General features: G+C 41.1%; 1 protein-coding gene across 2 annotated transcripts in view; it reads right to left on the bottom strand.

The window, feature by feature from the left end:
* LOC106575122 (neural cell adhesion molecule 2) overlaps positions 1-26,191 on the bottom strand; it is a 433,746-nt gene that overhangs the window by 126,317 nt on the left and 281,238 nt on the right. For both annotated transcript variants that reach the window (XM_014151337.2, XM_014151338.2), the window contains exon 2: positions 18,113-18,187. In XM_014151337.2, the coding sequence (XP_014006812.2) occupies positions 18,113-18,187 (75 nt within the window). The remainder of the gene's footprint in view (positions 1-18,112; positions 18,188-26,191) is intronic.

Here is a 26,191-nt window from a genome sequence, read left to right as displayed (position 1 = left end):
TAGGAATCATACATAGGCAGCCTTTCCCCACCTGTAGTTGTGGGATCTTAATTTTGTATTGCTTGTTATAGCCTGCAAGACGGGACGGTCATATTCATTGTTTATTCTTTTGTTTGTAGTGTTCGGAGGTAGAATAAATTACAACGATGAACACTTACCACGCTGCGCTTTGGTCCACTCCTTTTGACGATCGTGACACTGGCCTTCTTTAGACTAGTTACGTATCTGGAGTGTTAGCATTTGTGGGTTTGATTACAGGCTCAAAATCACCAGAAACAAAGGACTTTCTTCTGAAACTCGTCAGTCTATTCTTGTTCTGAGAAATTAAGGCTATTCCATGCGAGAAATTGCCAAGAAACTGAAGATGTCATACAACGCTGTGTACTACTCCCTTCACAGAACAGTGCAAACAGGCTCTAACAAGAATAGAAAGAGGAGTGGGAGGCCCAGGTGCACAACTGAGCAACAGGACAAGTACATTAGAGTGTCTAGTTTGAGAAACTGACGCCTCACAAGTCCTTAACTGGCAGCTTCAGTAAATAGTATCCGCAAAACACCAGTCTCAACATCAACAGTGAAAAGATGACTCCGGGATGCTGGCCTTCTAGGCAGAGTTCCTCTGTCCAGTGTCTGTGTTCTTTTGCCCATCTTCATCTTTTATGGGCCAGTCTGAGATATGTTTTTTTCTTCGCAACTCTGCCTCTGACACCACCTGCTATAAAGGTCCTGGATGGCAGGAAGATTGGCCCCAGTGATGTACTGGGCCGTACGCACTTCCCTCTGTAGTGCCTTGCGGTCGTAGGCCGAGCAGTTGCCATACCAGGCAGTGATGCAACTAGTCAGGATGCTCTCGCCAGTGCAGCTGTAGAACCTTTTGAGGATCTAAGGACCCATGCCAAATCTTTTCAGTCTCCTGAGGGGGAATAGGTTTTGTTGTGCCCTCTTCACAACTGTCTTGGTGTCCTTGGAAAATTTTTGTTTGTTGGTGATGCTGACACCAAGGAACTTGAAGCTCTCAACCTGCTCCACTACAGCCCTGTCGATGAGAATGGGGGCCTGCTCGGTACTCCTTTTCCTGTAGTCCACAATCATCTCCTTTGTCTTGATTACGTTGAGAGGTTGTTGTACTGGCACTGGTCTCTGACCTCTTCCCTATAGGCTGTCTCGTCGTTGTTGGTGATCAGGCCTACCAATGTTCTGTCATCGGCAAACTTAATGATGGTGTTGGAGTCGTGCCTGGCCATGCAGTCATGAGTGAACAGGGAGTACAGGAGAGGACTGAGCACACACCCCTGAGGGGCCCCCGTGTTGAGGATCAGCGTGGCGGATGTGTTGTTACATACCCTTAGCACCAGGGGGCGGCCCGTGATTCTAGGGTTTCTGGGATAATGGTGTTGATGTAATACATGACCAGCTTTTTAAAGCACTTCATGTTACAGACGTGAGTGCTATGGGTCGGTAGTCATTTAGGCAGGTTACCTTAGTGTTCTTGGGCACAAGGACTATGGTGGTCTGCTTGAAACATGTTGGTATTACAGACTCGGACAGGGAGAGGTTGAAAACGTCAGTGAAGACACTTGCCAGATGGTCAGCGCATGCTCGGGGTACACGTCCTGGCAATCCATCTGGCCCTGTGGCCTTGTGAATTTTGTCCTGTTTAAAGGTCTCACTCATATCAGCTAGAGAGTGTGATCACACTGTCATCCAGAACAGCTGATCCTCTCATGCATGCTTCAGTGTTACTTGCCTAGAAGCGAGCATAGAAGTAATTCAGCTCGTCTTGTAGGCTCGTATCACTGGGCAGCATGCGGCTGTGCTTCGCTTTGTAGTCTGTAATAGTTTGGAAGCCTTGCCACATCCAATGAGCGTCGGAGCCAGTGTAGTACGATTCAATCTTAGTCCTGTATTGAGGCTTTGCCTGTTTGATGGTTCGTCAGAGGGCAGAGCAGGATTTCTTATAAGCATCCGGGATAGAGTCCCGCTCTTTGAAAGCGGCAGCTCTAATCTTTAGCTCAGTGCAGATGTTGCCTGTAATCGATGGCTTCTGGTTGGGGAATGTACAGTTGAAGTCAGACGTTAACATACACCTTAGCCAACTACATTTAAACTCAGTTTTTCACAATTCCTGACATTTAATCCTAGTAAGAATTCCCTGACTTAGGTCAGTTAGGAGCAACACTTTATTTTAAGAATGTGAAATGTCAGAATAATAGCAGATAGAATGATTTATTTCAGCTTTTATTTCTTTCATCACATTCCTAGTGGGTTAGAAGTTTACATACACTCAATTAGTATTTGGTAGCATTGCCTTTAAATTGTTTAACTTAGGTAAAGCATTTTGGGTAGCCTTCCACAAGCTTCCCACAATAAATTGGGTAAATTTTGGCTCATTCCTCCTCACAGAGCTGGTGTAACTGAGTCAGGTTTGTAGGCCTCCTTGCTCGCACACACTTTTTCAGTTCTGCCCACAAATGTTCTATAGGATTGAGGTCAGGGCTTTGTGATGGCCACTCCAATAACTTGACATTGTTGTCCTTAAGCCATTTTGCCACAACTTTGGAAGTATGCTTGGGGTCATTGTCCATTTGGAAGACCCATTTGCGACCAAGCTTTAACTTCCTGACTGATGTCTTGAGATGTTGCATCAATATATCCACATAATTTTCCTGCCTCATGATGCCATCTGTTTTGTAAAGTGCAACAGTCCCTCCTGCAGCAAAGCACCCCCACAACATGACGCTGCCACCCCCGTGCTTCACGGTTGGAATGCTGTTCTTTGGCTTGGAAGCCTCCCCCTTTTCCTCCAAACATAATGATGGTCATTATGGCCAAACAGTTCTATTCTTGTTTCATCAGCCCAGAGGACATTTCTCCAAAAAGTACGATCTTCGTCCCCAATTTTCCAAGCTGTTTAAAGGCACAATCAACTTAATTTATGTAAACTTCTGACCCACTGGAATTGAGATACAGTGAATTATAAGTGAAATAATCTGTCTGTAAACAATTGTTGGAAAAATGACTTTTGTCATGCACAAAGTAGATGTCCTAACCGACTTGCCAAAACTATAGTTTGTTAACAAGACATTTGTGGAGTGGTTGAAAAACGAGTTTCAACGACTCCAACCTAAGTGTATGTAAACTTCTGACTGCAACTGTACAGATTACCTCAACTATCCTGTACATAGCCTCGTTATTGTTATTCTTATTTTGTTACTTTTTATTATTACTTTTTATTTTAGTCTACTTGGTAAATATTTTCTTCTTCTTGAACTGCACTGGTTAAAGGCTTGTAAGGAACCATTTCACGGTAAAGTCTACACTTGTTGTATTCGGCGCATGTGACAACTAACGTTTAATTTAATTTGGTTTGATTCGACTTACAGTTGACCGCGGCAGCACTAGCAGGGCAGAATTTTTATGAACTGACTTGTTGGAAAGGTGACATCCTATAAGGGTGCCAAGTTGAAAGTCACTAAGCTCTTCAGTAAGGCCATTCTACTGCCAATGTTTGTCTATGGAGATTGCATGTCGGTGTGCTTGATTTTATACACCTGGTAGCAACAGGTGTGGCTGAAATATCCGAGTCCACAAATTTGAAGGGGTGTCCACATACTTTTGTATAAGGTCATGGCCAAAAGTTTTGAGAATGACACAAATATTAATTTCCAAAGTTTGCTGCTTCAGTGTCTTTAGATATTTTTGTCAGATGCTAATATGGAATACTGAAGTATAATTACAAGCATTTCATAAGTGTCAAAGGCTTTTATTGACAATTACATGAAGTTGATGCAAAGAGTCAATATTTGCAGTGTTGACTCTGCTTTTTAACCTGTTAGGGCTAGGGGGCAGCATTTGCACGTCTGGATAAAAAAAATGTACCCGATTTAATCTGGTTACTAATCCTACCCAGTAACTACAATATGCATATACTTATTATATATGGATAGAAAACACTCTAAAGTTTCTAAAACTGTTTGAATGGTGTCTGTGAGTATAACATAACTCATTTGGCAGGCAAAACCCTGAGACATTTTCTGACAGGAAGTGGATACCTGATGTGTTGTATTGACTTTAAACCTATCCCATTGAAAAACACAGGGGCTGAGGAATATTTTGGCACTTCCTATTGCTTCCACTAGATGTCACCAGCCTTTACAAAGTGTTTTGAGTCTTCTGGAGGGAGATCTGACCGAACAAGAGCCATGGAACGATGATGTCCCATTAGACACCTGGCGCGCGAGTTCATGTTGGGTACCCTCGTTCCAATACGTTATAAAAGAGTATGCATTCGTCCACCTTGAATATTATTCATGTTCTGGTTAAAAAGGCCCTAATGATTTATGCTATACAACGTTTGACATGTTTGAACGAACGGAAATATATTTTTTCCCCTCGTTCATGACGAGAAGTCCGGCTGGCTTAGATCATGTGCTAACAAGACGGAGATTTTTGGACATAAATGATGAGCTTTTTTGAACAAAACTACATTCGTTATGGACCTGTGATACCTGGAAGTGACATCTGATGAAGAGAATCAAAGGTAATGGATTATTTACATAGTATTTTCGATTTTAGATCTCCCCAACATGACGTCTAGTCTGTATCGCAACGCGTATTTTTCTGGGCGCAGTGCTCAGATTATTGCAAAGTGTGATTTCCCAGTAAGGTTATTTTTAAATCTGGCAAGTTGATTGAGTTCAAGAGATGTAAATCTATAATTCTTTAAATGACAATATAATATTTTACCAATGTTTTCTAATTTTAATTATTTAATTTGTGACGCTGACTTGACTGCCGGTTATTGGAGGGAAACGATTTCCTCAACATCAATGCCATAGTAAAACGCTGTTTTTGGATATAAATATGAACTTGATAGAACTAAAAATGCATGCATTGTCTAACATAATGTCCTAGGAGTGTCATCTGATGGAGATTGTAAAAGGTTAGTGCATCATTTTAGCTGGTTTTATGGTTTTGGTGACCCTGTCTTTGACTTGACAAAACATTACACACAACTCTTGTAAATGTACTGTCCTAACATACTCTAAATTTATGCTTTCGCCGTAAAACCTTTTTGAAATCGTAAAACGTGGTTAGATTAAGGAGATGTTTATCTTTCAAATGGTGTAAAATAGTTGTATTTTTTAAAGATTTGAATTTTGACAATTATTTGGATTCAAATTTGCCGCTCTTGAAATGCACCTGCTGTTGATGGAGTGCACCACGGGTGGCACGCTAGCGTCCCACCTAGCCCATAGAGGTTAAAGACCTCTGCAATCCGCCCTGGCATGCTGTCAATTAACTTCTGGGCCACATCCTGACTGATGGCAGCCCATTCTTGCACAATCAATGCTTGGAGTTTGTCAGAATTTGTGGGGTTTTGTTTGTCCACCCGCTTCTTGAGGATTGACCACAAGTTCTCAATGGGATTAAGGTCCGGGGAGTTTCCTGGCCATGGACCCAAAATATTGATGTTTTGTTCCCCGAGGCACTTAGTTATCACTTTTGCCTTATGGCAAGGTGCTTCATCATGCTGGAAAAGGCATTGTTCGTCACCAAACTGTTCCTGGATGGTAGGGAGAAGTTGCTCTCGGAGGATGTGTTGGTACCATTCTTTATTCATGGCTGTGTTCTTAGGCAAAATTGTGAGTGAGCCCACTCCCTTAGCTGAGAAGCAACCCCACACATGAATGGTGTCAGGATGCTTTACTGTTGGCATGACACAGGACTGATGGTAGCGCTCACCTTGTCTTCTCCGGACAAGCTTTTTTCCAGATGCCCCAAACAATCGGAAAGGGGATTTATCAGAGAAAATGACTTTACCCCAGTCCTCAGCAGTCCAATCCCTGTACCTTTTGCAGAATATCAGTCTGTCCCTGATGTTTTTCCTGGAGAAAAGTGGCTTCTTTGCCACCCTTCTTGAAACCAGGCCATCCTCCAAAAGTCCTCGCTTCACTGTGCGTGCAGATGCACTCACACCTGCCTGTTGCCATTCCTGAGCAAGCTCTGTACTGGTGGTGCCCCGATCCCGCAGCTGAATCAACTTTAGGAGACGGTCCTGGCGCTTGCTGGACTTTCTTGGGTGCCCTGAAGCCTTCTTCACAACAATTGAACCACTCTCCTTGAAGTGCTTGATGATCCGATAAATGGTTGATTTAAGTGCAATCTTACCGGCAGCAATATCCTTGCCTGTTAAACCCTTTTTGTGCAAAGCAATGATGACTGCACGTGTTTCCTTGCAGGTAACCATGGTTGGCAGAGGAAGAACAATGATTTCAAGCATCACCCTCCTTTTGAAGCTTCCAGTCTGTTATTTGAACTCAATCATCATGACAGAGTGATCTCCAACCTTGTCCTCGTCAACACTCACACCTGTGTTAACGAGAGAATCACTGACATTATGTCACCTGGTCCTTTTGTGGCAGGGCTGAAATGCAGTGCAAATATTTTTTAGGGATTCAGATCATTTGCATGGCAAAGAGGGACTTTGCAATTAATTGCAATTCATCTGATCACTCTTCATAACATTCTGGAGTATATGCAAATTGCCATCATACAAACTGAGGCAGCAGACTTTGTGAAAATGAATATTTGTGTCATTCTCAAAACTTTTGGCCACGACTGTATATGGTGTTGGTGTGTGTAGTGTGATATCACATATAGCAAAAAGGAAAGACGTGTAAGGATGAGGATATCAGTCCAATAACAACTATTTCAGACAGTGGGTCAGATGTGACAAGGTTTTCCCTTAATTTCTATGTAAATCTGTCAAAACTCATGAGCTACCATTTCCATACACATAGCCTCATCTGCCAATATATATTCATATTTATTCACTGACCTGCGAAGCTGCATAACTTTTAATATATTAGTGAATTACATACAATTATTAAGATATCAATATTTAAATTTCCATCTGACAGTCAAACATTAAAGCTTCACTGTGTAACTATGTGTTTACAAGTGTTTATGGAGACCCCCTCTGGCAATTTTTCTAGATTTGAACATGATATCCCAGAAACCCCAACTCTCATTGGTAGTCGCCGCTGGGATGACGTCGCTTCAACATCCACCCGAAGACTTTGTGGCTGTATTATCTAGTGGAAAGCCAGTATAGCCCATTTCGTGGTTGTGGTAACTAGTGACAACCCAAGTCTGAAAATTTGAGACCAGATTGAAGACAACTCGATTCCATTTTAGTAACAATGTCTTCAGAAAAGGTAATAAAAATGTTATACACCGGCTATAATTCTCGTTTTTAGATTGTAATAACAAATACTCACGTTAGCAATGTCAAGGAGTCGTGGCTAGACGGTTGCGTAGAGGCTGGCTGAGATGAAGGTAAGTAAATCATTACAGGCTAAATTGCAAGAGCTGTCCTTTGAAGAAACGGGTGAGTTGGTGGAGCTGGCCGCTTCCCGTCTACCTGGATTCATTTTTTTACATCACAATCAGTTGTGTTGTTACAAGGTAGGGGTGGTATACAGAAGATAGCCCAATTTGGAAAAATACTATGTCCATATTATGGCAAGAACAGCTCAAATGAGCAAAGAGAAAAATGTCAAGAACTTTCTTCAAGTGCAGTCGCAAAAACCATCAAGCGCTATGATGAAACTGGCTCTCATGAGGACCGCCACAGGAAAGGAAGACCCAGAGTTACCTCTGCTGCAGAGGATAAGTTCATTAGAGTTCATAGAGAATTCAAAGCACACTTAACCAGCATGGCTACCACAGCATTCTGCAGCGATACGCCATCCCATCTGGTTTGCGCTTAGCGGGACTATTATTTGTTTTTCAACAGGACAATGACCCAACATACCTCCAGGCTGTGTTAGGGCTATTTGACCAAGGAGGAGAGTGATGGTGCTGCATCAGATAACCTGGCTTCCAAAATCACCTGACCACAACTCAATTGAGATGGTTTGGGATAAGTTGGACGCAGAGTGAAGGAAAGGCAGCCAACAAGTGCTCAGCATATTCGGGAACTCCTTCAAGACTGTTTGGAAAGGTATTCCTCATGAAGCTGGTTGAGAGAATACCAAGAGTGTGCAAAGCTGTCAAATGGGCAAAGGGTGGCTACTTTGTAGAATCTAAAATATAGTTTGATTTGTTTAACACTTTTTTGGTTACTAAATGTTTCCATATGTGTTATTTCATAGTTATGTTGTCTTCACTATTATTCTACAATGTAGAAAATATTAAAAGTAAAGAAAAACCCTTGTCCAAACTTTTGACTGGTACTGTAGATGTAATCCTTTTCAGTTTTCAATGCCTAGACCATTCACCTTTGAGACTTAATATTGCAGAGTCTCTTTTATTTAGTGAGTATTTTTATATTTAGTGAGTATTTTTTTCTATAGAATTTCATTACTATCAGTGCTTAACTGTAGTGTTAACATACTGAGTGTACAACACATTAAGGACACCTTCCTAATATTCTTTCCTAATATTGAGTTGCACCCCCCCACTGCCCTCTGAACAGCCTCAATTCGATTAGACTCTTCAAGGTGTCCAGCATTCCACTGTGATGCTGGCCCATGTTGACTCCATCCTTCCCACACTTGTTTCAAATTGGCTGGATGTCCTTTGGGTGGTGGATCGTTCTTGATACATATGGGAAACTGTTGAACATGAAAAACTCTGCAGTGTTGCAGTTCTTGACACAAACTGGTGCACCTGGCACGTCGTTCAAAGGCACTTAAATCTTTTGTCTTGACCATTCACCCTCTGAAGGGCACACAATTCATGTTTCAATTGTCGCAAGGCTTTAAAATCCTTCTTTAACCTGTCTCCTCCCCTTCATCTACACTGATTTAAGACGATTTAACAAGTGACATCAAAGGGTCATATCTTTCACCTGGATTCACCTGTTCAGTCTGTCATAGAAAGAGCAGGTGTTCTTAATGTTTTGTATACTCAGTGCATGTTGAAAATATAACATCAATAACATGTACTATATTGTGATGAGTTCTAATAAATTGTAATTTTGGGGTTTTACGTCATACAAATCTTTTTCACAACCGATAGGTAAACTAACACGTACATGTTGCCCTTCGCCTTCTCCACGGCTGGAACGATGGTTATAGTGCTGCCCGTAGGGTTCCAGTGTCATAGACTGGAGGAACTGAGTACGTTTTTTAAATTATTTTTTTATTTCCCCTTTATTTAACCAGGTAGGCCAGTTGAGAACAAGTTCTCATTTACAACTGCAACCTGGACAAGATAAAGCAAAGCAGTGCGACACAAACAACACAGAGTTACACATGGAATAAACAAACATACATGTGATTCTTGAAGGATTACAGCTCAGATCTAGATAAGGGTTGGCCTACTCGGGTCCTCGGGGCCTGATTAGTGTCACACTTTTGCCTCAGCCCCAGGGTACACACCTGACTCCAATAATCAACAAATCATGATCTTCATTTTTGAATGCAATTAGTTTAATCAGCTGTGCTTGCTAGGGATGGGGGAAAAGTGTGACTGCACTACGACCCCAAGGGACTGGAGTTGCCAATCCCTGACCTAGATAGACAACAAATCAAACATGCCCCATCAATCCCAATCCAGATTACGATTTTACCATTTGATATTCTGCAAAGGGAGAATTGCCTTTGATGACCATCAGTCTTAGATTTCCAGGGTAAATACATTCCGTTTAGGATGAAGGGAGTAAGTTTTTTTTCTCAACATTGGATAAGAAGGTCATTTGGCAGAATGAAGAACTAATGTTTCCAATCATTCAAAAATAATTTCATTTTACAGTTTTATTCACTCAATACATGTGTATCTTTTGGGCTAGGTTTGTCTACATCTCAACCACACAGCTCAAATGGGGAATAGCAGTAATCTGTGTGTGTAACGTCTGCTTCCAACTCACACTCTCATACACGTAGATCCCCTGAACACAGCTCACTTTCCAGCTCACACTCTCACACACAAAGTATATCCCCTGAACGCAGCTCACTCTCCAGATCCCAATCACCCGAATTCTGATCACCTTTTCACACAACTGTATGTCATTATCACACCCTATTTAGTTCAGTTCTTTGCACCCCATCTTTGTGAGGTATTGTTTGTATTTGACACACTTCTCTTCAGAGTTCTGTTTCCAGTAATATACTCCTCCCGTGTATGATAGTTTTTGCCTGCCTCACTAACGACACCTTTTGCCTATTCCCTGCCTGTACCTTAGCCTAATGGATTTCCTGATACTCACCTATTGCCTGATCTCCCGGACAACGTTACTAGCCTTTTCCCTGCCTGTACTGTTGCCTTTTGGGACCCCCTGTGTATGACCTGCGGCCTGCCCCTGGACCCAGCTCCCTTCCTCCTCATGTGGTCCTTTACATTAAACACCTCTTGCACTTGAAACCAACTCTCTGTCTCCCTCGTGTTCATTACACTGCAGTAGGCTAATATTGGGATAGTACATATGTAATCAATACTCAAAGTAAATCCTAGGTAGTTAATTTTCCTAAACAGCATACCTACATAGATGCCTAAATTCTGCTCCAATACTTGACAATGATGGGGCTGTAGTCGATTTATTCCTTTCATGACTGAAAAATATTATTTCAGGTTCAAAGCTTTGACATCAAGTAATGAAGCCCAGTTCAGATCCAACAGCCGACATGAGACAAGACATAAATACTATCCAGTTTTAGAATGTTGTGTTGTACAACAGCTGACTAAAGAAAGGTCATTCAGTTGGCACAGTTTAAAAGGTAACTCTTTCCAATGATGTGATGGAAACTTTTAAACAATGTGGCCACTTGCTGTAGCAAGGTATTGTAGAAAACAAGTGTCATGCACACATGCACCAGAAACAGGGTACATTGACTTGTCAGATAAATATCAGCATGCTAGGCTAGCTATGTGCGGCAAAATAGCTAGTTAGAATTCGACTTGGCAAGCCTACTTAGCTGCTTGGCAAAACATGGAACGTTAGTTATTTGATTAGCTAAATGTATCCGTCTCTTCGCAAACTACATGTTGAATTTCTGAAACTCCAGCCGACGACATGATAATATAAAAAAGTTAAACTTTAAGATCCAACAAACCGTTGCGTCCTTTCTCATCTTATGTATCTGAACTGGGCTTTATGATCATGTCTATTCTGTGCCAGTAGAGTAGTGTTTGAAGTAGCTAGCTAGCTAATATCAGCATGGTTTGAGGAGCACAGACATCCGAAATATAACAAGGTCAAGTAACGTTATCTATACACATAATTTAGCCAGATTGTTACGACTAAACCGTCATTTCACCTTATAGCTATTAAGATATATTATCTAGCTTACCTTTTCAGCAGAGAAAATGCCAACTCTGTTAGGTTTTGAATCCCTTCAACTCTTAGTTTTCTCCACTGTGTGAACGCGAATCAGGTTTACTCTCATCTTGGCCCGGGCTCTATCGCTTACCCCTTTCACCAGTATGCTTTCTAAAGTTCTGTTTCTTTGGTTTAGAGTACATATCTTAATATAAGCCAGTTTGCTACAGCAGAGTGATAATCCTGCAGCAACAGGAAATGTGAATTATTATGTGGATTATATTTAATGGACATTTTTCATGAGGGAAAATTAAGCCTGACATTTCAGATTGGAAATTACAAACTTCAGAAGCCTTTTTAAACCTCAAATACGCTACAAGTTTTGCATTTCTCCTGCAACAGGGAGATCAAATTAAGATCTTATATCTGTAGCTGCTGCTGGGTCAGGTCTTTTTCCCCTCGAATCAGTCATGTCTGTCAACTAACTAGCTCCGCTAGCAAAGTGTGAACATGAGCTCAACTAGCTAGCTATCATACCGCTACACGTTAGAGCTGATTACGCACAGATTGTGCACAGCTAATGAATACACCGGCTCTCAGGCAGGCTAGATTAATGTTAGAATAAAGTATTGCACAATACTGTTAATGTATCACATTGGATGACCACTAGCAATTTAGAGCTTTTGAGCCTAAAACCTCCCAAAAAGTTACATATTGCAGGTTTATTCTACCATTAATCTAATTCCAAACTTTCTTTAATGCATTTTAAAATAGATTTAAAATAATCAAATACGTACTGTATGCAGACAAGGATAAACAGAATAGGCACATATCTCAATGGCACGCCAGTGAGACATGTGCCTATTCTGTTTATCCTTGTCTGCATACAGTACGTATTTGATTATTTTTGCTATTTTGTTGCCTTACACCCTGGAATACATTTTTTTTTGGGGGGGGTTGTATCATTTGATTTACACAACATGCCTACCACTTTGAAGATGCAAAATATGTTTTATTGTGGAAAAAAACTAGAAATACAGAACACTTGAGCGTGCATAACTAGTCACCCCAGAGTCAATACTTTGTAGAGCCACTTTTTGCAGCAATTACAGCTGCAAGTCTCTTGGGGTATGTCTCTATAAGCTTGGCACATGTAGCCACTGGTATTTTTGCCCATTCTTCAAGGCAAAACTGCTCCAGCTCCTTCAAGTAGGATGGGTTCCGCTGGTGTACAGCAATCTTTAAATCATACCACATATTCTCAATTGGATTGAGGTCTGGGCTTTGACTAGGCCATTCCAAGACATTTAAATGTTTCTCTTTAAACCATTCAAGTGTTGCTTTAGCAGTATGCTTAGGGTCATTGTCCTACTGGAAGGTGAATCTCCGTCCCAGTCTCAAATCTCTGGAAGACTGAAACAGGTTTACCTTAATAATTTCCCTGTATTTAGCGACATCCATCATTCCTTCAATTCTGACCAGTTTCTCAGTCCCTGCCGATGAATAACATCCCCACAGCATGATGCTGCCACCACCATGCTTCACTGTGGGGATGGTGTTCTCGGGCTGGCTGATGAGGTGTTGGGTTTGCGCCAGACATAGCGTTTTCATTGATGGCCAAAAAGCTCAATTTTATTCTCATCTGACCAGAGTACCTTCTTCCATATGTTTGGGGAGTCTCCCACATGCCTTTCTGTGAACACCAAATGTGTTTGCAGATTTTTTTCTTTAAGCAATGGCTTCTTTCTGGCCACTCTTCCTGTAAAGCCCAGCTCTGTGGAGTGTATGGCTTAAAGTGGTCCTATGGACAGATACTCCAATCTCCGCTGTGGAGCTTTGCAGCACCTTCAGGGTTATCTTTGGTCTCTTTGTTGCCTCTCTGATTAATGTCCTCTTGCCTGGTCCGTGATTTTTGGTGGGCGGCCCTCTCTTGGTAAGTTTGTTGTGGTGCATATTCTTTACATGTTTTAATAATGTATTTAATGGTGCTCTGTGGGATGTTCAAAGTTTCAGATATTTTTTTATAACCCAACCCTGATCTTTACTTCTCCACTACTTTGTTCCTGACCTGTTTGGAGAGCTCCTTGGTCTTCATGGTGTCACTTGCTTGGTGGTGCCCCTTGCTTAGTGGTGTTGCAGACTCTGGGGCCATTCAGAACAGGTTTATATATACTGAGATCATGTGACTGATCATGTGACACTTAGATGGCACACAGGTGGACTTTATTTAACAAATTATGTGACTTCTGAAGGTAATTGGTTGCACCAGATCTTATTTAGGGGCTTCATAGCAAAGGGGTGAATACATATGCACACACCACATTTCTGTTTTGTAATAAAAAATATATATTTTTTGAAAGTAATTTTTTTCATTTCACTTCACCAATTTTGACTATTTTGTGTATGTCCATTACATAAAATCCAAATAAAAAATATAATTCAATTGCAGGTTGTTATCCAACAAAATAGGAAAAACGCCACAGGGGGATGAATACTTTTGCAAGGCACTGTAAGTGGAGGATGGCTCATAATAATGTCCGGAACGGCGCAAATGGAATGGCATCAAACACACGGAAACCATGTGATTGATGTATTTGATACCATTCCACTGATTGCGCTCTATCCATTACCATAAGCCCGTCCTCCCCAATTAAGGTGCCACCAACCTCCTGTGGTGTAGCAGAAACGAGAAAAAGTGTGTGTGTGTGACGAGAAAGAGTATGTACAGTAGTGTGTGTGTGTGTGTGTGTGTGTGTGTGTGTGTGTGGAGAGAGAGAGGTGGCAGACCTGAGGTGGTGTTGAGGCTCAGTAATGAACATGTGGAGAGAGAGACCGGGGGAACTCTAGGAAATCCATTTCCAATCAGTGACATGTTCTCCCTCTCTCGCTCATAAGGCATGGATAAATGAGTTGAAGGGTGAAATAGAGGGCAATTTAGGATCCCAGTAATACTCTATTATATTACAGTATTACATCCTTTGTGAAAGCATGAAGGTATATATGCATTCCAAATGCAATGAGTTGGTTAATTGCAATTTTTCATTAGATATAATTAGATTACTTTGATTATTTGTGTTTTTGTGTAGATCTGTGTGTCCCTGTGTGTGTACATGTTTGCTTATATGCACCCATATTTTTGTTTAATGAAATATCTATAAATCAGTAACCATAGAGCATATCCCATACATACTTACTGTATATCTATATCATCTTTCTATCCTCACATATACAATATGTCTTTGATACGATTAGACCATTAGAGAACTGTTCCTGCCCTTTCACGGTCGGTGACACAGGTCTTCTGAGGTTTTTCCCACAATGCCTCAGTGTCTGGGTGTCAGCGGGGCACACGTTCAGGGACCACTTCGCACACACTACAGGAGGTTGGTGGCATCTTAACTGGGGAGGACGGGCTCGTGGTAATGGCTGGAGTGGAATTAGTGGAATGGTATCAAATACATCAAACAATTGGTTCCTACGTTCACTCCGTTCCAGCCATTATTATGAGCCGCACACAGGTACATACACACACTCTCAGAGAATACTTCAGGACACTGGGAGTCATCCAAAGAGTCAACACACATGAGACAATTACTGCTCCTTCAGTGGTTCTCTGTCTCGCTCTCTCTCTCTGCCTAACTAACTCCTTCTCGCTCTTACTCTGTATGTGTGAGTGTGTGCTTGTTTATGTATGCCTGTGTGCTTGCACACTGTATCCATGCAGGTGTGTGTATGTATGAACTGCCTTGGCTGTGAAAGGAAAACTGAGAGGTCACTGCACCCCTTGGCAATAAATTGAACCTCAGTCATTGAGGCCAGTGGAGGAGGGATATGCTATAAAGCTTCCATTCTCCAGCATCCTCTATATTGTCTGCAGACGGATCTGTTGAGCTAACATGAGGTGCAGGGATTGTCTGAAGGCTGGGACACTGGTAAAATACTACACGAGGTAGTTCTATTTGTATGTCTCTGGGAGAGGTATTCACCTGAAGTAAAACATATTTTGACATGTCAGCCAACCAGCATGTGGTTAAAGTGGAACTCGAGCCAGAGTGGAGCACTGAGAGGCACCACTTAGCAATGACATCTGATTAAACACTGACAGAACTCTATAATACTATTTTTAATAGTGAAAAATGGCAAGCAAATAAGCCGTGCAGTTTGCTGGATGTGTTTAACCTGTTAGGGCTAGGGGGCAGTATTGACACGGCTGGATAAAAAACATACCCGATTTAATCTGGTTACCACTCCTACCCAGTAACTAGAATATGCATATACTTATTACATATGGATAGAAAACACCCTAAATATTCTAAAACTGTTTGAATGGTGTCTGTGAGTATAACAGAACTCAAATGGCAGGTCAAAACCTGAGAGATTCCTTTACAGGAAGTGGCCTGTCTGACCATTTCTTGAACTTCTTTTCCATCTCTATCATTTACTAAGGATCTCTGCTCTAACGTGACACTTCCCACGTCGTCCATAGGCGCTCAGAGCCCGGGAAAAAACAGAATGTCGTCATTCCAGCCCCAGGCTGAAACACATTATCGCCTTTCTCAAGTGGCCGATCAAGGGACACTGGGCTTATGCGCGTGACCCCGACCGCCCCCGCCTTTGGGATTTTTTCCTCTGTTTGCCGAAAAGGAGATTCCCTGTCGGAATATTATCGCTTTTCTACGAGAAAAATGTCGTAAAAATTGATTTTAAACAGCGGTTGACATGCTTCGAAGTACGGTAATGGAATATTTAGAATTTTATTGTCACGAATTGCGCCATGCGCGTGACACTTCTTTACTATTTCGGATAGTGTCTGGAACGCATCGAACAAAACGCCGCTATTCGGATATAACGATGGATTATTTTGGACCAAACCAACATTTGTTATTGAAGTAGCAGTCCTGGGTGTGCATTCTGACGAAGACAACAAAAGGTAATCAAACTTTTATAATAGTAAATATGATTATGGTGAGTGCTAAACTTACCGGGTGTCTAAATAGCGAGCCCGTGATGCCTGGGCTATGTACTTAGAATATTGCAAAATGTGCTTTCACCAAAAAGCTATTTTAAAATCGGACATATCGAGTGCATAGAGGAGGTCTGTATCTATAATTCTTAAAATAATTGTTATGCTTTTTGTGAACGTTTATCGTGAGTAATTTAGTAAAATGTTAGCGAATTCCCCGGAAGTTTGCGGGGGGGTATGCTAGTTCTGAACGTCACATGCTAATGTAAAAAGATGGTTTTTGATATAAATATGAACTTGATTGAACAAAACATGCATGTATTGTATAACATAATGTCCTAGGGTTGTCATCTGATGAAGATCATCAAAGGTGAGTGCTGCATTTAGCTGTCTTCTGGGTTTTGGTGACATTATATGCTGGCTTGAAAAATGGGTGTCTGATTATTTCTGGCTTGGTACTCTGCTGACATAATCTAATGTTTTGCTTTCGTTGTAAAGCCTTTTTGAAATCGGACACTGTGGTTAGATTAACGAGAGTCTTGTCTTTAAATGGCTGTAAAATAGTCATATGTTTGAGAAATTGAAGTAATAGGATTTTTAAGGTTTTGAAAATCGCGCCACAGGCTGGCAGTGGCTGTTACGTAGGTGGGACGCAAGCGTCCCACCTAGCCCATAGAGGTTAACTATACTTGTGGGGACCAGAGATCCTGACAACGGAAATGTTTTGACCAACTGGGGACATTATGTTAGTCCCCCACAAGGTCAAATGCTAGGGGGTTTAGGTTTAAGGTTAAGATTTAAAATTAGTGTCAGGGTTATAATTAGGTTTAGGGATAGGTTTAGGGAAAATAGGATATTGAATGGGACTGAATTGTGGGTCCCTGCAAGGTTAGTTATAGAGGACTGTGTGTGTGTGTGTGTGTGTGTGTGTGTGTGTGTGTGTGTGTGTGTGTGTGTGTGTGTGTGTGTGTGTGTGTGTGTGTGTGTGTGTTTTAGGGTTAAGGTTAGGGTTAGGGAAAATAGGATTTTGAATGGGACTGAAAATGTGTCCCCACATGGTTAGTTATTGTAGACTGTGTGTATGTGTGTGTGTGTGCCTCCGTTTTCTCCTCACCCTTTCTCCCCATTCTCTAACCCACCCCTCTCTCTCTCCCATCCCTCTTCTCTGATCCTACCCATTTATCCCCCACTTTCACCCCATCCTTCTCCCCTTGCCTTTCTTCCCAACACCTTTCTCACCCCATCCTTCTCCCTGCCCCACTCCTTCCTGTTCCTATGCTCTTCTCACCTTACCATGTTTCTCTCGCCCTACCTCACCCCACCCTTTTCCCCCTGCCCATCTCCCCACCGTTCTCACCCCATCTTTCTCCCTGCCACTCTCCTCACCCCTATCTCCCTCCACCCACCGCCCTCTGTTCCTGTCCTCTGTCCATAAGCTTTCCTCACCATCTCCACCCCTCACTCCCCCCACAACCCTCAGCCATTCCTTCTCCCTGCCCCTTTCCTCCCTGTCCCTCTGCTGTTAGCTCCATGCTGCTCTGTGCTGGCAGGAGAAGACAGGGACACAACAGGGGTGTGACTGTGAACCAAAACGCTGCCAGCCCACACTACCCCTCTACAGAGCTGCAGGCACTTGGCTTGGGGCCCATGGCACATAGACCCCCCCAAACAGGGGCAGATAGGGCTGGGGAGAGGGTTGAAACCATTGGTTGGGAGGGATGGTTATGTATGTGATGGGAGGCAACCATGTCACCCAAACAACAGTTCCATCCACCTCCATCCAACCTATCGCCCATCTCACCCTGCATTCAGGATGACATATCCACATTTACATTCGATATAACACCCAAACAAGCATGTTCCGTTCACCACAGCCATCTTACCTGTGCATTTGAAGAACTTGGACTCTCCCACACTTAGCTCCACCTTGTTCAAGGATATGGACACCTGCAGAACAGCTATGAGGAGAGAGAGAAAGAGAAAAAAGATTAGTATATACACACACAAGAAAACTCAGGAAGAGAAAATAGGATAATAAGAAAGAAAAAAGTTTTGTTAACATAGGAGGTGGGAGGGAAGCGGTGACTGGCTTTCAAAAGTTGGCACTGTTACAACGTGACCGGTCGGGAGTAGGCTACTAAGTGACTGCGAGTGAAGAGCAAAATAATCCTAACATTGATTTATCGAGACCAGTCCCCATGCTTGTCTCAGAGCAGTGCAAAACGGTGCTGAAATAGTTGACCACACACGGGTAGGCTATTGCTTCAAATCCTATTATAACAATTGGATGACGTAGGGTGTTCCAGTAAGCAACAATGTGTTGCCTTCATTAGCCACTTTATTCTTTAAAGAACTCCAGCACAGAGAAGAGAAAGGCGCCTTAAATAATTCAACAATAAAGCAATTGAACTCACAAATGCATTTGACTATTTCTAATAATGGCCATCAATCAAAAACACATCATCTACCATGGTATTCCATTTCCAGCGAGACTATTCAAGCCATTGACACACTGATGGTTGAAGATGATGAGCGATCGGCAAAGGCAATCCGGAATCTGCTGTCATCACCGCACAACATCAACGTCGCTCTAATCACAGTCAGAAGACAGTTGAAAAAACTTAAGTGTACTTATGGAAAGGCTCTGTAAGACACATACATATATATATATATATACATACACACATACACACACACACACACATACATATATATATATATGAAACAGGTTTCCCTCAAGAATTTCCCTGTATTTAGCACCATCCATCATTCCTTCAATTCTGACCAGTTTCCCAGTCCCTGCGATGAAAACATCCCCACATGATATTCTCTGGGTGATGAGAGGTGTTGGGTTTGCGCCAGACATAGCGTTTTCCTTGATGGCCAAAAAGCTCAATTTTTGTCTCATCTGACCAGAGTACCTTCTTCCATATGTTTGGAGAGTCTCCCACATGCCTTTTGGCAAACACCAAACATGTTTACTTATCTTTTTCTGGCCACTCTTCCTGTAAAGCGCAGCTCTGTGGAGTGTATGGCTTAAAGTGGTCCTATGCACTTTGCAGCATGTTCAGGGTTATCTTTGGTCTCTTTGTTGCCTCTCTGATTAATGACCTCCTTGCCTGGTCCGTGAGTTTTGGTGGGCAACCCTCTCTTGGCAGGTTTGTTGTGATGCCATATTCTTTCTATTTTTAATAATGGATTTAATGGTGCTCCGTGGGATGTTCAAAGTTTCTGATATTTTTTTATAACCCAACCCTGATCTGTACTTCTCCACAATTTTGTTCCTGACCTGTTTGGCGAGCTCCTTGGTCTTCATGGTGCCGCTTACTTGGTGGTGCCCCTACCTTAGGGGTGTGGCAGACTCTGGGGCCTTTCAGGACAGGTGTATATATACTGAGATCATGTGACAGATCATGTGACACTTAGATTGCACACAGGTGGACTTTATTTAACTAATTATGTGACTTCTGAATGTAATTGGTTGCACCATATCTTATTTAGGGGCTTCATAGCAAAGGGGGTGAATACATATGCACGCACCACTTTTCCGATTTTTATTTTAAAAAAATGTAAACAAGTTCTTTTTTTCATTTCACTTCACCAATTTTGACTACTTTGTGTATGTCCATTACATGAAATCCAAATAAAAATCTTTTTAAATTACAGGTTGTAACAGGGTGAGTTCTTTTGCAAGGCACTGTATATATATATTTTTTCTTGCCCATAGTAATTTTTTATGGATCCATTAATATATTTCATGTCTCTAAACTCAGCAAGAGTCTATTGTCCTGCTGATAGTTTAAATAAACATCTGCATTTTGAAAGAGTATTTTTACCATTATTTTATTAACGATAGCATAAATATGTTGATGAAGAAATACTGTACGGTTGCATGATGTTTGTAGTAATTTCTCGCCAGGGACCAGGCCCATATTTGATTTTTGATGGTAAGTTTAGCTATTTACAAAGCAAAAGGTACATAAAATATTGTATCCTACACCTCACAGACTGCTATGTGTTCCACAATAATTCACTGTTGCCTCCTTTTTCAGGTATCATGGCTCGAGATTTCTTTGAGGAAGAAATCATGTTTCTGGGACCATATAATTTCTTTCAAGGTAGGATGATAGCAATATTTTGTTATGCATAGGCCTATTTACATGTATATTTCTGATTTGCACCTAATGTTGGCTGTTAGGCTAAATGTATTTTTTTCTTCTCCAAATGCAGACAATGACCCAACACACACTGCCGCCCGGGTTTGCATTGCAAATGTGGGCATAAATTGTGTCAAGATGCCGTCAGAGTAAGTAGACCTTCATGTAGTAAAATAAAGTTTAAATAAAAATAAATAAAAGACCTACAACACTTTTAACAGCACATTACTCAACACTAGTGAGACTCATGTCACCTACAGTAGGCCTATATTTTTTTATCTCTACATGTAGGTCTCCTGATTTAAACCTGATCGAACTTGTTTGGCATCAACTGAAAACATTAATCCATAACTCTGCCAAGCCTACAAGCAAAGATGAACTGGTGAAGGCCATCAAGACATTGGCTTGAGAAATTGACCATACATCAATGCAACAAATACATTGATCAAATACATTGATCATCTCAGGTTTTACCCGTGGTCGTGGGGCTGGGGGTAAGTGCAACTAAAATGTAGTTGAAATAATACATTGCAAGTTGGGGGGATTTTCACACCTACAGTAGCCAGGCTATTAAATTACCATTTTGTAAATATGAAGAGTCGATTGTCCTGCTAATAGCCCAGCATGGAAACATTGTTTGCATGATGGGCTACATCTGCTACAGTACACTTATGACAAGTGTTTGTAAACATGCTTTCCATCACTAATGTAAATAAAAACACAGCATCTAAAAAAAAATTGCACATAATGCTGTTTACATTTTTCATTGTAACCACAACGTCACAAATAATTGAACACACACAACATTTTTCATGAGGGAAAATCTGGTCTGTGAGAATATCTAAGGGGATTTTATATAATTATAATGCAGGGTTGATTATAATAATAAAATCATTGGATAACAGATCGGCTCTCGGAACTCATTAAGAGGCGGCTTCTATCTTCAATATAATCATTAATTCAGAATGTTAAACCAGAATACAGTAGATTATAATATACGGAAAATTGCGTGTCAATTTATAAAGCATTGTGCCATGGAATCGGTACATCAAAAATCTCTTCCCAACTATTTTGCAATCAATATGGCACAGCTGTCAATTTTTTGGTCCTTAAATGAAACTGGTATATATTTTTAGTTATCACAATTTTATTTAACCAATTTTGGTCTCTAATGCAGGGCCAACAGACAAGTTCCTCATTTTTATTTATGTTTTTACTTTATGGGATCGCTGTCCCCACTGCGGGATGGTTGAGCTAACGTGTGCTAATGTGAATAGCATGACGCTGTAAGTAACAAGAACATTTCCCAGGACTTAGACATGTCTTATATGGGCAGAAAGCTTCAATTATTACAGTAGCTATTACAGTGAACAAATGCCATGCTATTGTTTGAGGAGAGTGCACAACAACAAAAAACTTTTAACACGGAAACTGGTTTGATACATTCACCTCCTAAGGTAAATAATGTACTTATATTCAGTAATCTTGCTCCGATTTGTCATCCTGAGGGTCCCAGAGATAAAATGTAGAATAGTTTTGTTTGATAAAATACATTTTTAGATTCAAGTGTAGGAACTGGGTTCTACAGTTTGACCCCCTGCTGTGTCTACCCCAGTCCCCCCAATCTAGATGTGTGAAGGTTAGTGTCTTTTCTGAAGGGAAGCTAATTATCCATCATTTATGACATTCCTGGGAGTGTGTAAACTGATTTTTTTTACTACCATATCATTTTTGTATGTTCTCTATAGTTATGTACTTGAAAATGTATCAATTGACCAATTCGGCACATTTGGGCAGACTTGATACAACATTTTTAACAGTAATGCAATGGTTCATTGGATCAGTCTAAAACGTTGCACATACACTGCTGCCATCTAGACTTCTAAGCGATATAATGGCCTTTCTCTTGCATTTCAAAGATGATGAAAAAAAATAGATGAGAAAATGCATGTTTTTTTTTCTATGTATTATCTTTTACCAGATCTAATGTGTTGTATTCTCCTACATTAATTTCACATTTCCACAAACTTCAAAGTGTTTCCTTTCAAATGGTATCAAGTATATGCATATCCTTGCTTCAGGTCCTGATCTACAGGCAGTTAGATTTGGGTATGTCATTTTAGGAGATTTAAAAAAAAAACAACAAAAAAACTTGATCCTTTGAACTGAAATTGCAACAAACTTTCTAAGACTTGTTTAAAAAATAATGATATTTTGGAGATGATTTCGTTTCAAATAACCGAAAGTGAATGATTGTAATCTGAATAAAGGGGAAAAGGCCATTCTTGACAATGGGGCCATTCTTGACAAAAGTTTGTTATTTAGAACGATTTCCGTTTATACCCTCTATAGAGAAACCAAAAGCCCACCGTGCCTATTTTTCTAAAATCGTCAGTCCACATGTCAAGTGAAATTCCCCCATTGTATTTACCCAACTTCTCTCTTAACTCCAGGACCACTGACAGTTTTTGTTAGTGTTGCCTGATGTAGGACTCTAGCGCCAGAGGAGAGACTCTCAGACTGAAAACACCTCTATTAATTTCTAAAAAGATAGTCAATTTGTGCCACAGTTTAGACTGCCGATAGATCAGCGTTTAACTCCCCCTTGTGATACTGTGGTACAATGACAGAATGCCACCATCTACCACTAACGGTCGTGGCATCAGCTCGTAACGTTTTGAGGAAGAACCACTGTACCATTCTATGACGCTCGAATACTTCAAATTATGAGGCCTAATCCTACGCCTTTCCCGTTTTGCTCGGAGACTACTACTACAACACAATAGGGTATCATGCTGAGGTTCACATAGGATGAAGGACTAGGTAATGAGTGGAGTTGTGACAAACACTTCCTTTTACCATATAAAAGCTTGAAATCACACACACAATTCGAATGTAGATGTTCGGCTGCACATCATTGCAAGTTGTACTTAATGTTTAAGGGGGGCAGTTGTTCGCCTCGTGATAAAAAAATGTACCAGATTAATCTCCCCCAAAATGTATACTTATTATATATTGAAAAAACACTTAAAATTTCCAAAACTGTTTGAATGGTGTCTGTGAGTATAACAGAACTCATTTGGGCGGCCAAACCCTGAGACATTTTCTGACAGGAAGTGGATACCTGATGTGTTGTATTGACTTTAAACCTATCCCATTGAAAAACACAGGGGTTTAGGAATATTTTGGCACTTCCTATTGCTTCCACTAGATGTCACCAGCCTTTACAAAGTGTTTTGAGTCTTCTGGAGGGAGATCTGACCGAACAAGAGCCATGGAACGGTGATGTCCCATTAGACACCTGGCGCGCTACTTCATGTTGGGTACCCTCGTTCCAATACGTTATAAAAGGCTATGCATTCGTCCACCTTGAATATTATTCATGTTCTGGTTAAAAAAGGCCCTAATGATTTATGCTATACAACGTTTGACATGTTTGAACGAACGGAAATATATTTTTTCCCCTCGTTCATGACGAGAAGTCCGGCTGGCTTACATCATGTGCTAACGAGACGGAGATTTTTGGACATAAATGATGAGCTTTTTTGAACAAAACTACATTCGTTATGGACCTGTGATACCTGGAAGTGACATCTGATGAAGAGAATCAAAGGTAATGGATTATTTACATAGTATTTTCGATTTTAGATCTCCCCAACATGACGTCTAGTCTGTATCGCAACGCCGTATTTTTCTGGGCACAGTGCTCAGATTATTGCAAAGTGTGATTTCCCAGTAAGGTTATTTTTAAATCTGGCAAGTTGATTGCGTTCAAAAGATGTAAATCTATAATTCTTTAAATGACAATATAATATTTTACCAATGTTTTCTAATTTTAATTATTTAATTTGTGACGCTGACTTGACTGCCGGTTATTGGAGGGAAACGATTTCCTCAACATCAATGCCATAGTAAAACGCTGTTTTTGTATATAAATATGAACTTGATAGAACTAAAAATGCATGCATTGTCTAACATAATGTCCTAGGAGTGTCATCTGATGGAGATTGTAAAAGGTTAGTGTATCATTTTAGCTGGTTTTATGGTTTTGGTGACCCTGTCTTTGACTTGACAAAACATTACACACAACTCTTGTAAATGTACTGTCCTAACATACTCTAATTTTATGCTTTCGCCGTAAAACCTTTTTGAAATCGTAAAACGTGGTTAGATTAAGGAGATGTTTATTTATTTTTAATTATTTTTTTTTTTATTATTTATATTTTTTTTTTTATTTTGTTTTCAATTTTGCCGCTCTTCAAATCACCTTTGGGGTGGTGGCCAGGTCGCACGCGAGCGTCCCACCTACCCCAAGAGGTTAATTGCCTTGCTTGCCGCTTATGCCTTCCTGAGCCAAGTCTGCATCCCAAATGGAACCCTATTCTCTATATTGTGCACTTTTTTGGACCATAGGCCTGTGAGCTGGTCTTATGGGCCCTGGTCAAAAGTAGTGCACTAAATAGTGAATAGGGTGTCATTTGGGACACAGCGGCCGCCAGAGAAGAATAGCGTGAATCTAGTTAGGGGTGACACCAAAGGCAGTGGAGGAGAAAGCACCTTTAATCTTCTCTCTCTCTCTCTCTCTCTCTCTCTCTCTCTCACTCTCACTCTCACTCTCACTCTCACTCTCTCTCTCTCTCTCCGTCTGGCTATCCTTTGATTATCACTTCTTTCAATCTCTTATTTTATTTTGCTACAGTTTGTGTTTATGTTCTGTAGATGTGCACACACACACACACACACACACACACATGCACGTACACACGTACACACACACACACACACACACGCACACGCACACGCACACGCACACGCACACGCACACGCACACGCGCACACTCTAAGGAATTTGCTGTGACAGAGTGCTGCCTATAGATGGCAGTAGGCGAACACTACTGTAATGCCACCACTTTGCTGCATGCCTGGTAATACACATCTATTTCACAAGGGTTGTGATTTATCTATACTGAACAAAAAAATAAACACAACATGCAACAATTTCAAAGATTTTACTGAGTTACAGTTCATATAAGGAAATCAGTAAATTGAAATACATTTATTAAGCCCTAATCTATGGATTTCACATGACTGGGCAGTGGCACAGCCAATCAGAATATGTTTTTTTCCCACAAAAAGGCTTCATTATAGACAGAAATACTCCTCAGCACCCCCTCCCACCCCCGCTCATACGATCCCGCAGATGAAGAAGCCGGATGTGGAGGTCCTGGGCTGGGGTGGTTACACAGGGTCTGTGGTTGTGAGGCCGGTTGGATGTACTACCAAAATCTCTAAAACGATGTTGGAGGTAGCTTATGGTAGAGAAATGAACATTCAATTCACTGGCAACAGCTCTGGTGGACATTCCTGCAGTCAGCATGCCAATTGCACGCTCCCTCAAAACTTGAGACATCTGTGGCATTGTGTTGTGTGACAGAACTGCACATTTTAAAGTGGCCTTTAAAACTTCACCTGTGTAATGATAATGCTGTTTAATCTGCTTCTTGATATGTCACACCTGTCAGGTGGATGGATTATATTGGAAAAGGAGAATAGCTCACTAAATAAATAAGCTTTTTGTGCGTATGGAAAATTATTATTTCAGCTCATGAAACATGTGACCAACACTTTACATGTTGGGTTTATGTTTTTGTTCAGTCTATATCCTCCAACTGTCCATTCTCCCGCGGCCCCACCCCCCGCAAACGCACACAATGTCCCATCCCCAGGGTAGCACTATATTAGAGTTGCCAGTTATGTCCTCTCATCTCAGCTCTGCCCCACTTACTCCTCTTCCCTGTGACACAG

The sequence above is a fragment of the Salmo salar genome, chromosome ssa17, assembly GCF_905237065.1.
Source record: "Salmo salar chromosome ssa17, Ssal_v3.1, whole genome shotgun sequence".
Taxonomy (NCBI): Eukaryota; Metazoa; Chordata; class Actinopteri; order Salmoniformes; family Salmonidae; genus Salmo; species Salmo salar.
This window is presented reverse-complemented; position numbering and strand designations above follow the sequence as displayed.